This window comes from Odocoileus virginianus, chromosome 15 (genome assembly GCF_023699985.2).
Source record: "Odocoileus virginianus isolate 20LAN1187 ecotype Illinois chromosome 15, Ovbor_1.2, whole genome shotgun sequence".
NCBI lineage: Eukaryota > Metazoa > Chordata > Mammalia > Artiodactyla > Cervidae > Odocoileus > Odocoileus virginianus.
In genome coordinates this window covers 14069137-14082180 of record NC_069688.1, presented here as the reverse complement: position 1 = coordinate 14082180, position 13044 = coordinate 14069137, and the positions used below count along the sequence as shown (strand labels likewise).

Sequence of the window (13044 nt, the reverse complement as noted above, 5' to 3'; positions counted from 1 at the left end):
CATGGAGACACTTTGAGAGAAACAGGGCCATAGGGACATGGCCAGCCTTGGCATTGGAATTGGCCACGATTGCGGTAAACTCTGAAGGAATTTGTTGGCTTTCTTTAGGACAGCAATTCTTATAACATTTACCAAACTGAAAATCTTGATAAATTCTGCAGGTTTATAGCTCCCCAGAGGCTGGAGAAAAACGTCACTTGGCAGCAGAAACACACTTTATTTTTTATTTTTTTGTGGTGGTGCAGATAATTTTGCAAATACTAGATACTGAATTTCACATACTCTTCTGGCATTCCAATGCCCTACATCCTAGAATGCAGAGAAATAGTGTGTGGATGTGCTTAGTCACTTCAGTTGTGTCTGACTCTTTGTGACCCCATGGACTATAGCACGCCAGGCTCCTCTGTCCATGGGATTCTCCAGGCAAGAATACTGGAGTGGGTTGCCATCTCCTCCTCCAGGGGATCTTCCCTACCCAGGGATCGAACCCACATGTCCTGCATTGGCAGGTAGATGCTTTACCTCTGAACCACCTGGGAAGCCCACAGAGAAATACAGTCAAGGCCCGTTGCTCCACATGCCCCCTGGAAGAAGGGCTTCCAGGGACCCTGCTGGGTGTCTTTGCCCTCCCATTCTGAATTTCCAGGATGTTCTGGAAAGATGTGGTTTTGTGAGCTTAGCATTTATTTCTTGCACTGGGAAACTACTTCTATCCATTATGTTTAGTTTAGATAGGTTGTCAGCAGTGACTGTTAACCCCACCTTGGCCTGTGGAGACACAATCCAGGACAAGCCAACTGTAGTAGCACAGTCACTGGAAGTGGTGATTGGCTCAAGAGGGAGGCTTGGAATTCAAAAAGGGCCAATCCGCATCGTTCTGGGGAGCAGTTATTATATGGATAATGGTAAAGTTCTTTTCTGAAGCTAGTCAGTGTGGGTCTGGATTGATCAGTTGCCATTGTTCCCACACGGTGTGGATAAAGAAGCTTACAGATGAGGTAGAGAAGGAGGGAGGCAGAGAGAGAGAGAAAGAGAGGAAAGACAGAGAGACAGAGATCGAGCAAGAGACAGAGAAACAGAGTTCTGTCAGCAGCATGCTTGGTCCCAGGCCTCCAGGCTCTGGAACTTTCCATCCCGTTAGCTCCCCCGGCACCCTGCTCGGGTTAAGCTTTTTGGAGTTGGACTCTGTCTCTTGCAGCCAGAGCATGTTGACCAGGACAGATGACTTCTCAGTTTCTCGAGGACCTCAGGGGACGGTGGAGTGGTGGGGGATGCACTGCAGGGTGAGGCAGGCGTGGTCAAAGAGCTTGTGAGGCAGCTGCCCCTGGGACGTCCAGGCATCCGTCTGGGGGTCGTAGCAGTCGAAGGAGGCCGAGTCCTCGATGCTGCAGTCCGTGGTCAGCCGCCGCCCGCCCGTCACGTAGAGCTTGTTCCCCATCACCGTGGCCCCATGGTGCATCCTCCGGTCTTTCATGTCCGCGCATTTGACAAATTTGTTGGACTGAGGGTCATAAGCAAGGATCCTCCTCGTGTAACCTGAAAACCAAGTGGCATGTCGAGAAGGTCAGCGATGCTTATTTGGGACTGGAGGTGGGCGGTCCGGGGACCTGTCTGCCCTCTGCCATTTTCTAACCCTGAGGCTGTACTTTGAACTAAAGCATGGAATGTTTCATTAAGCTGGGGTCTGGACCTGGATCTATCTGACTTGAGTCTCTGTGTCTTTTTTTTTTTTTTTTAATTTTATTTTTGGTCATGCTGCGTGGAATGTGAGATCTTAGTTCCCCAACCAGGGACTGAGCTTGTGCCCTCTGCAGTGGAAGTGTGGGGTCTTAACCACTGGAGTGCCAGGAAAGTCCCAAGTCTCACATCTTAACTCAAAGTGAAGGCAGCACACATGTCATTCTTAAATTGAGAACAGAGATTCCAGTGGCCTCTCAGCTTCATTGGCTTTTTCATCTTTCACATATGCTCATTCAAGAGCCTTAACTATTCCAAGAAGGAGCTTTGGGAACTCAGAAATGAGTCCCCACAGCAGCCTTATCTAGTGGGTACTTTTAGGACCCCCATTTTACAGATCAGCAAACACAAGCACAGAGATTAAAAACTTGTCTAAGAGCATACAGCCAGTTAGTAGCAGAGTCAGGGTTTGAACCCAGATCTATCTGCCCACCCCCCACCCCCCAAACCAGCCCTCTTAACTGTAGCATCCTGCAATCGCAGAGAAATTACCCCTTAGCAGCTAGTCTTATTTACAATAGCAAGTTATTTTTTGAGTTTTTGCCCTGGGTCTGGGATGGTGCTAAGTGGTTTAGATAGGTGAGCACATTTTAAGGTCACAACTCTGTGAAGTAGGTATTACATTATTTCATTCCTTTTTTACAGATAAAGACAGGGAGAGACTTCAGGATGAGAACATAGCTTTGTTAAGTCGTCCACCCTCCCCTAGCTGGGTAGATGTGCTTTTATTTTATTACCTTATTTTTTTATTTTAGCTTTTATTTTATATTCGGGGGTATAGCTGACTTACAGTGTTGTGTCACATTCAGGTGGACAGCAAAGTGGTTCAGTTATGTGCCTTTAAAAAGGCCGTCTTATAGGACAACACCTGTCTATCAGTGACCCTTTTTCCATGAAAAATGCCAGGTTTGTGTCCGGCCTCATGATCCTCCGTTCAAACTTACCTCCCACGATGACGATCCGCTCCCCAAGCACCACGGCAGGGGCACACACATTCTTGATCATTCTCGTCTCCATTTTGAACCATGTGTTTCTGGAAATGTGATAAACCTGAGGGAGAAATAAAATCACGGCGCTGCATTTTAAAGTGATATATGTTTTTAAGAAGTAGAAGTAGTAGTTAAGAGGGTAGAAGAGCAGTGATTTCTCTTTCTTTGCCTTTTTTCTCCGGTTCTGAAAATATAGGTATCTTACTATCAATAAACAAAATATAATTATATAACAGGAAGAAGAAACTTACCAGAAATTGGTCTTTGTGTGGCCTGTGAGCTCAGTGGCTGAGCTTCTGTGGACTGGGACGAGAGTCATGCGTTTGAGTTGATAGTATGTGTTTGCTCACCTTCTTGGAACATTTCTTTCTTTTCAATGAGAAATGGAGCAGCTTGGACTTGCATAAAACCAATGATCTTTGAATCATTTTTATTTCTGGCTCGTGTTTAGATTTCAACATGTTCCAGTGTATCTGAGAGGGTCTTAGGGCCAAGAATAAATTTGGGTCTAAATGAGGAACGCTTTTGAACAAGTCATGCCTGAAAGTCATTAGAATTGTAGGAAAAAAAAAAAAAAGGAAGCATGAGAAAAGGAAGAAAGAGTAAAGAGATGGGGCAGGATATCTTGGCCTTGGTCTGAAACAGAGCAGCAAATCATGATTCTCAGACGTGTGTGTGCGTACTCAGTCGCTTCAGTCGGGTCCGACTCTGCGACCCCGGGGACTGTAGCCCGCCAGGCTCCTCTGTCCATGGCATTATCCAGGCAAGAATCCTGGAATGTGCTGCCATTTCTTCCTCCAGGGGATCTTCCTGACCCAGGGATCAAACCCGCGTCTCCTCGGACTCCTGCATCACAGGTGGACTCTTTACTGCTGAGCCACTGGGAAGCCTTCCCAGACATGTGCTCCTATTAAACCCCTCAGTTTAAAGTTTAAATATCAAATGTAAATTAGTTCATGAGAGATATGAGATGGACTTCACGTAAGAAAAGCAGGAACAAAAACTTTCCAATATTCTTCACCGAAAATTCTTTCTATGTGAAATATAATTGTCACCATGTTCAGTTCAGTCACTCAGTCTTGTCTGACTCTTTGGGGCCCCATGGACTGCAGCACACCAGGCTTCCCTGTCCATCAGCAACTCCTAGAATTTACTCAAACTCATATCCATCGAGTCAGCGATGCCATCCAACCATCTCATCCTCTGTCGTCCCGTTCTCCTCCCACCTTCAGTCTTTCCTAGCATCAGGGTCTTTTCAAATGAATCTGTTATTTGCATCAGGTGGCCAAAATATTGGAGTTTCAGCTTCAACATCAGTCCTTCCAATGAATATTCATGACTGATTTCCTTTAGGATGGACTGGTTTAATCTCCTGCAGTCCAAGGGACTCTCAAGAGTCTTCTCCAACACCACAGTTCAAAAGCATCAATTCTTTGGCACTCAGCTTTCTTTATAGTCCAACTCTCACTTCCATAAATGACCACTGGAAAAATCATAGCCTTGACTAGACGGACCTTTGTTGGCAAAGTAATGTCTCTGCTTTTTAATATTAAAGCCCTTATATTTTATCATTTTACCAAATTTGATCTTCACAACCATCCTATGACGTGGATACCACTACTTTCCTCCATTTTTCATATTAGACCATTGAGGCTGAGAGAGGTTAAGTAACATGTCCAAGATCACACAGCTACACTGAGTGGAAGATCCCGGAGTCCATCCTTTTATTCGCCACACTCGTGGCTCTGCTTGGGGCCATGGAGGTATGGCTTTTCTTTTCTTTTTAAAAGATTTTAAAAAATCGTGTACTACTCTAATTTGCATTTATTACAGCATTAGTAGTGTTTAAAGATATTTGGTGCTTGGTTGAGCTTCCCTGGTAGCTCAGCTGGTAAAGAAATCTGTAGTGTTTAAAGATATTTGGTAACTATATTTCTGGCCACACCATGCAAAGCATACTGGATCTCAGTTCCTCAGCCATGGTTCGAACCCATGCCCCCTGCAATGGAAGCTCAGAGTCACTGGACCACCAGGGAAGTCCCTTTTGTAAGTTTTTAAAAATTGAAGTATAGTTGATTTACAATACTGTGTGAGTTTCAGGTATTGTCGGTTGTCTATTTTATATGTAGTAGTGTGGTATGTTAATCCCAGTCTCCTAATTTATTCGCCTGCTTTCTCAGCTTTCTATACCCCAGCTTTCTACTTTGGTAACTGTAAGTTTGTTTTCTATGTTTTTGTGTTGTAAATATGTTCATTTGTATCTCTCTCTGTCTTTTTTTTAAAGATTGCCCATATAAGTGATATTATATGATGTTTGTCTTTCTCTGTCTGACTTACTTCACTTAGTATGATATTCTCTAGCTCCATCCATGTTACACAAATGGCATTATTTCATTCTTTTTTATGGCTGAGTAATATTCCATCGTATATATGTACCACAGGTTTATTCATTTGTTGATGAACATTTAGGTTGCTTCCATGTCTTGACTATTATAAATAGTGCTGCAATGAATATTGGAGCCATGTATCTTTTTTTTTTCATGTATCTTTTTTAATAATGGTTTTCTCCAGATATATTATATGTCCACGAGTGGGATTGCAGGATCGTATGATAACACTATTTCTGTTTTTTAAGGAACTTCCATACCGTTCTCCATGGGAATCCTTCCTGGTGCATCGGTAAAGAATCTGCCTGCAGTGCAGGAGATATGTGTTTGATCTCTGGGTCAGGAAGATCCCATGGAGAAGGAAATGGCAACCCATTCTTGCCTAAGAAATCTGATGGACAGAAAAGCCTGGCAGGCTACAGTCCAAAGGGTCGCAAGAGTTGGACATGACTTGGCAATGAAACCACCACCTCCACCACCGCCTTACTGCTGCAACAATTTACATTCCCACCAACAGTGCAGGACGGTTCCTTTTTCTCCTGTGTGGCTTTGCTTGATGGAGGCTTTCGAGACTGAAGCTCTCTTGAAGTCTCTGTCGGTTCTCAAAGTTGTTGAACCATAGAGGAGGCCACAGCTAGAGACAGGGGCAACCACAATGGCTGGCAAGCCTTGTGTTTTAAACCATCTGCAAATATGCAGGTGACACTCTGAAAAATGAGATCCTTGGAGGAAAGCAAACACTGATTGCATTTTACTGCCTCCTGGCTTGCTCTTCTTTATCAGTTTTGAGGATGGTTTCAAAAGTTGCTCACAATTCTCATGATACCCTCAGAGAGGCTGAAGCAAGGACAAAGGATGGTTTGTGACCCTGGAGGAAGTGATACTTTGTTACGGCAGAGGGTTTGCTTAATGCCCTCCAGAAATAGAAACAGAAAGAAGGCCAGGTAGAAACACAATTTGCACAGTAACCCCACCCCCCCACGGCAGTTTAGTCTTTTAAAAAGAGGCTTGCGTGCAGGTAAACCATCTGATGAAGAAATCTTTGTCCCTGTATCTGAAAACCCAACCTTCCCCATCAAGTAACCCAAGCATTCTTACTGAGCTATATATCTGAATGAGTACAATTTCCATGACAAAGCTAAATGCTAAGTAGATAAGAAGAGCTTCCAAACTGATACTTTTTCCATTTTCCCCTTCTCTGGACTGCAGGGTAAAAGGATCACTCACATGTTAGTGTTTTAGGTTTTGGTTTTTGGTTTTTTAAGATTCTTGTTTGATTGTCTTGTGCATTTCTGGTTGAGTTAGCTTATAAAATCTTTTGAGTTTTGTATTTATTCTTCATAATTGATAAAAATTTTGTAATGTGAAAATTATCAACATATTTGTTGGCTTTATTTTGAAAAATAGTTTTGTTTTTTTTTTTAAACAGGAGGGGCTCTAGCTTTTCATAGAAGCACTTTATTATAAATCTGAGTGGTGTGGCCAGAGTTTGGAGGGGTGCAGAATGTGTCTGTCTTGGCTCAAGTACACGAGTGAAATCCGGAACAGGCTTAGAATCTGCCTAGATGGTCAGGGAGGAATGGGAAACATGGGCTGGAGAAGTGACAGGAAGAGAAAAACAAGGAAAAGATTGAATAGAAATGATCACTTTTCTCTGTCGTCACTGGCACCAACTTAGCCCAAGTTGCCATCATCCCTTGCCTGGGCCTCTAGAAAGATCTGCCTTCGCCTATTCGGGCCTCCTCCAGTTCCCTCTTCATGAAGCATCCAAAGAAAATTCTAAAAATGTGAATTCGACTACTTCATCTGCCCTGCTGCTCTCAGGATTGAACCCCAATTCCTTGATGAGGCCTGGAAAGCCAGGCCAGCCTCATTAACACAAACACTCATCCCCTCAAGAATGTTCAAGAATTTCTGTAGGAAGGGCTCAGGGGCAGCAATCTGGGTAGAGGGAGCTGCTCACTATGACCTGGGAAGGGGCTGATGGAGATTACAGGGGGACTGACCATCCCCAGCTCCGCCTTGGTGCACAACCTTTCTGCCCCTTCCTCTGTGTTACAACCATCTTGTCAAGCTTTTGGTTCCTCCAGGGGATGGGCTGCATCCCCTTTCTGCTTTCGGGTCTTCTACCAGCTGTCCCCTTACCCAGGAACACCACCCCTCCCTCAGTAGAAGAGTCCGACTCCTGCTCCAGACAGCAGACTCATCTGCTCAGAGAAGCTGCCTGCCCATCTCGGTCCACGTCAGAGTCCTGTGTCCACCATGTGTCCTCTTCCTCTCATACCCTCCATCCTCACCTCCTTCTCTCTTCTCTTGCATCTCTGCTAAAGTCCACTTAAACCAACCTCACAGAGTTCTCGCCAAAGGCCTCTGAATCCTCACAGCCTCCTAGATTCCCCCCAGACTGCTTTAGGGGGTCCCTTAGAGCACCCCCTCTATTCAGCATCTGAATCGCAGTTCTCTCCTAAGCTCCTGGATAGTAAGTGGGATTTACACAGCTCATGCCCATGTCCCCAGGGTGCCCAGTGTAACTCCTCTAAATGAACAGAGCAGATCTCAGGGGCCTCCTTGATTATCTTTAGGAGAGGGACTTCGCTGGTGGTTCAGTGGTTGGGACTCTGTGCTTCCAATGCAGGGGGCTTGGGTTCGATTCCCAGTCGGGAAACCAAGATCCCACATGCCACATGTGTGACCGAAAAGTAAAAAAATAAAATAGAAGCCTTTTATTAAAGGTGAACTACAGAGATTAGAATGTGCATAAAGTTGGAAAACACCCAATATTCTGACATTTTGATTTTTATTAATAACACTTCTCAGGGAGCTTGTAAGTGAAATTGGCATCTACCTATCATTTAAGGCAGGGGTTTCACAACCTGGCCTGTGCCTTAGAATCTCCTATAAACTTTAATAACAGTGAATGTCAGGATCCCACACTTGGAGATTCAGATTTTGATTCAGTAGATCTGAGGTCTGGCTCCTGGGCTTTTGGTAATAGACTATGGACCAGAGCTTGAGAATCTTCTTTTAAGGCCTTACTGATTTGGGTTACAAGCATCTGCAATATTTCTATTCTGTTGTTGTTCAGTCACTCAATCGTGTCCAACTCTTTGACGCCATGGACTGTAGCCCACCAGGCTTCTCTGTCCTTGGAATTCTCCAGGCAAAAATACTAGAGTGGGTTGCCATTTCCTACTCCAGGGGATCTTTCTGATCCAGGATTGAACGCATGTCTCTTTCTTGGCAGGCAGATTCTTTATCACTAAGCCACCTGGGAAGCCCTGTAGGACTTCACTCTCTGGCATTCGATGTGTTCTAGTAGATCTTTTAGATGTATCTGATGTACCTTTGTATGTATTAGTCTTACACAAGAGAATTCATAAACGCGTAAAATCTTGCTGAAATTAAACTTTCTTTCTTCCTCCCTTCCTCCTTTTTCCTTTCCCTGCAACTAACAAGCATGTATTATATGTATGTATGTGCATATGTATGTGTATATGTGTATTCGTGTATTTGTGTATATACACATGTGTTTGTGTGCATGTATGTATGCACATGCAGGTGCATCACACACGTACATGTATGTGTGCATGCAGTGAACACACGTGTGTATTAGTATGTGTGCCACATATGTGTTTGTACATATATGTGTGTGCATGCGTGCACACATGTGTGTAGCTGTGTGTAGGCATGGTGGGAAGGACCATTTACCTGCATATATGTATATGTGTGTATGCGTGCACAGGTATAGTGGGAAGGACCATTTACCTGGATACATGCATGCATACGTGTGTGTGTGTGTGCATGTATGTGGGAAGTACTGTTTACCTGGATAAGGCGCACAGGGTTCTGCATGACGTCCTCTCCTCCGAAAAGGTAGAGTCTCTGGTCTTTGACAGCGACTGCAGGGTGGAGAACCCCCACTGGCATGCTGGCCATCATCTCCCAGACATTGCCAACACTGTCGTATCTCTCCATGGAGTCCATGACCTCGTGCCCCTCGCCAATCCCCCCGATGGAGAAGATGAAGTTCTTGTGGGCAGTGCTTCTGTGGGAGTAGCGGGCCACCAGCATGGGCTGCCCTGGCCTCCACTGGTTGAGCTTCAGGGAGAAGATGTAGACCTTGGCAGTGGGCACGCTCTTCCCCACAGCCATGCCCCCCAGCATGTAGACGCTGCGGTGCAAGGAGACAGCCGAGGCCTTATACAGGCGGGCCGGGAGTTTGGCAAGGCTCTGCCACCGGCCGGTCTGTCCGTCGTACAACAGGACGTCCCTGGTGGTCTGCTGGTTGTCCTTCCTTCCACCCAGGAGGATGAGGAAGTCTTGGTAAGAGTTTCTTGGCGGGACATGCCACAGAGGTTGGAGGCCCGCGGAACTGGTGGTACCGTACAGAGAAAACACCTGCCTCTTGGCGGTCTCCAGGATGGTCTGGCAGGGGGGCGAGGACTGGAGGAGGGCGTCGTTGGCGATGAAGTGGTGGAAGAAGGCCGGGTGGACGTACTGCAGCCTGACCTGCTTGAACAGTTCCTGCATGTATCGCTTCCGGGTCTGGAGGTCATGCTTGATCCAAACCATGAGGGCCTCGAATACCTTCTCCTCCTCCCCGCACAGCCCATCGTCCCCCAGGTAGTCTCTCAGTTCCAAGGCACAGAGCTCCTTCAGGTCAGCCGACGCGGCCACCTCTGGGAAATACGTCAGGGCCACCTCCCTGGCTTTCTTCCGGAGGGTCTCACAGCTGAAGACTTCAGAGAGTCTGGTCATGCCCAGGCAGTTGCTGGGGGTCAGCTGGCTCTGCAGGAAGGAGGAGCAGGCCTCGAGCAGCTTGGGGTACTGTAGCATGGATGCGGCCTCCATCAGGGGCAGGACGCTTTCCACAGTGATGTGCGCCTCGCCCGTGTACACATACAGGACGATTCGCTCCAGAGTCGAGGCGTCAACGCCTTTCAGCTGGACCTTGGCCTCTCGGCTCTCCCGGAAGTTGCTGCAGAACATGGCCCTGAAGTAGGGGCTGCTGGAGGCCAGCACGTTGCGGTGGCAGGGGACCTCCCAGGCCCCGGAGCAGATGCTCACGTCCGTCAGGATCCGTTTTTGCCTCAAGTCATTGAGCTGCCTCAGCAAGTCAGAGGAGAAGTCATGGTCTTTGAAGAGGAGCCCCTCTGATGACTCCTCGTCCATCCTGCAAAGATGGGGAGAAGTCCCAAGAGGGAGGTCGTCCTGGAGGGTTAAGCTGTGGAGGCTCCGAGACTTAGAGCACGTCTGTCCATTCACTGAGATGTTTGTGGATACCGCCAAGAATACTGCTTGGTGAAGACTGGAAAATGGGACCACCTAATGCATAGGTCTCATAGCGAAAATCTCTCTACTTGGTTATGATTATTCTCAAAGGTAACAGAGAACTACCATCTGCAGACAATCTGAAAAAAAAAAAAGTAAAGAAAAAAAAATTTAAAAGAGAGAGAGAAGGTGGTTGGGTAAGTTGGGAGAGTCGAAGGTGGCAAGTGGTCACAGGGGCTGAAATGTTAGCTCAAAGCAAAGGTGACAGTTTGTGCATTTGAAGCAGAAGTCTACGAACCTTTCTCCGGATTCTTAGCATATCTCTTACTTAGTACACTCATCCAAACATCTTTCTGGGTGTTAGTCATTCCCCACGGATGTCATGCTGGGGGCGTGGCCTCTGGTATCGGGACAGAAATGAGGGATGGAAATGGACCTTTGCGATGTTTTGTTTTTATTTTTAAACATGACCTCATGGAGTCTTGTGGGTTTTGTTTTTAAAATGAGATAAATAGAAAGCAGAGACCAGACGATACCCTGGGCAGGGTTTATTGGATGACATCTGGCCACCCATCCACCTGCAGAAGAATTAAACATTAGAGCTCTTTACCTCGTTTTCCTGCAGTGACAACCACCGATACCTGCCGCGGCTGGTCCCTCCGGAGACTTTCCACCTCTGGCTCCAACTGAAACCATAAACCCAAGCCTTTCCTTAAGCTGGCAAATAACTTGTCCTGGGAGAATTCTGGATTTGTTTATGCTGAAGGCACTTTCACAGTGTTCTAGAGCTTTGTGAAAGAACTGCTGGGCAGAGAGACCGTGTATACATTCCAGGGCTAAGAATAGTTGCGTATGTACTTTCCACTGTTATGACATGTGACTTTCCATTTGCCTTTTGCAGCAACCCGAGGGCCTGTGGGGCCGGCGCATGCCCACATGCCTTGTTTCCTTGGCAGATGTTTACATGGGCAGAAATAGATTTGGAGGAACAGCTTCTCTTAGACAAGACTTTGCTGCCCACTTGGACACATCCCGAGTCCCTTGTCCTAAAAGTGCCTGGGAATTCTAGATGTCTGTAAACAGGTTGCTGTGACCTGGGAAAAGTCACTGAAGATAGTTCTGGGTGAGTTTAAGGTGGCAGATGGTCACAGGGAAGCCAGAACATGGGGCCCCAAGGGCATTGCTCAGTTGGTCTCTATTTCCTACCGTCTGCGGGCAGGATTGTTGGAGAAGGGCTGTGAGTTCCTCCTCCAGGCTCCAAGGGTGATGGTCTTTGTGATGAAGATTGTTTTAAATATTTGTGAAGCACCCTCAGGGTTCCCAGGCTTGGGGAATACCAAAGCATCTTGGATCCTCCTTATCACAGGGACTTCTGTTTTAAAGTGGCCAGAGCAGTACTCTTGTGGGTCACGCCTGCTTCTCACCAGAGCCCTGCTGACTGTTCTTCAGTTCATTTTTTAAAAAAATAGTTCAGGCTTGCTTTTCTGTTTCATTTTTCCAATTTTCCCCATCAGAGAGGCTTGAGCTAAAGGAAGGAGGAAAAGTATGTTGCTCCAGGAGCAGAGTGTGGATGAAAGGAAGGAGAAGAAAGAGGAGGGGGAGGAAGAAGAGGAGGAGAGTGCTGATGGTGATGGAGCAGGATGCAACCTCCAAATACAAGAATTAGAGCCATGCTGGAACGCTGTAGAGCCGTCAGGCCGAGTTAAAGGGACCCTGCGTCTGTCCTGCCTCTGCGCTCAGGGAGGTCCTGATTGAGGGAGCCAGCAGTGAATGATGGCAGGGAAGCCTGGTTTTCTCTCCTTCTCAAGTCTTGCCGGGACTATTGCAACAGTCGCTCCTAACCCTCGCTCTTTGTCTCTCCCTCCAGTACATCCAACCTGTCACTACCTTGGTCACCCCCGAGAAGCCAAATTGGAATATGCCCGTCCCTCAGCATCATGCCCTGACTGCAGGATAAAGTCCAGACTCATTAGCTGGAATCAGATTGGCCTCCTGCCCTCCTCCAGAACCATCTCCTGCCACTTCCCTGCCCCACTTACGTTTTTCACTCTGGTTCCCTCAGACAACTTGCAGATCCCTGTAGGTGTCTGGTCCCTGTTGGGGAAGCTGGGCTGGACTGCCTTTAAGGGCATCACAGAGCATTGTGGCCGGGGGCTGTCTCACATAGTTACACATCACAGAGTAGAGAATGCCCAGAAGAGTCTAGAAAATAGAGATCAGGAAAGCATATCCATCACAGGTCACTGGGGCCAGATGCCTAGAGGTCAGAATTAGGAGCAGAAGATCTGAGCCAAGGGTGGTCAGAGACCCTGGGAGGTAGAAGCAGGGGGCTGGAGAGAGCTGCTGTCAGAGTTGGTGGCTGTTTTTGCACTTCTGCCAATGAAGAAACTACCTGCCAATACAGGAGATGAAAGAGACACGGGTTCGATCCCTGGGTCAGTAAGATCCCCTGAAAGAGGAAATGGCAACCAATTCTAGTACTCCTGCCTGAAAAATTCCATGGACAGAGGAGCCTACAGTCCATGGGGTTGCAAAAAGTCGAATGTAACTGAGTGACTGAGCACACTTGCACTTTTGAGCTATGCTGGGGATATGTGAACAAGTAACCAAATTCCTTCAAGGGCCTGACATTCTTCTATTTGTGCTTCCGGGCCTTTGCA

The 13044-nt window shown here is 46.8% G+C and overlaps 1 protein-coding gene across 1 annotated transcript; it reads right to left on the bottom strand.

Moving 5' to 3' along the window:
- Positions 1-210: 210 nt before the first annotated feature.
- On the bottom strand, positions 211-11071 carry KLHL38 (kelch like family member 38). Its single transcript, XM_020879035.2, has 4 exons — positions 10995-11071; positions 8939-10524; positions 2682-2787; positions 211-1536 (listed from the first exon to the last, which is right to left on the bottom strand). Exons 2-4 carry the CDS (start codon positions 10283-10285, stop codon positions 1247-1249), a joined length of 1743 nt encoding a protein of 580 aa, XP_020734694.2. The 5' UTR covers positions 10286-10524; positions 10995-11071; the 3' UTR covers positions 211-1246.
- Positions 11072-13044: the final 1973 nt, after the last annotated feature.

What these genes read in the sequence shown, in the direction of transcription:
- KLHL38 (XM_020879035.2), bottom strand. Translation starts at nt 10,285, where the DNA reads ATGGACGAGGAGTCATCAGAGGGGCTCCTCTTCAAAGACCATGACTTC. An exon ending in ACCCTGTGCGCCTTATCCAG is followed by an intron (nt 2,788 to 8,938) that starts GTAAACAGTACT and finishes TTTCTCCCTCAG; the next exon opens with GTTTATCACATTTCCAGAAA. An exon ending in GCGGATCGTCATCGTGGGAG is followed by an intron (nt 1,537 to 2,681) that starts GTAAGTTTGAAC and finishes CTTGGTTTTCAG; the next exon opens with GTTACACGAGGAGGATCCTT.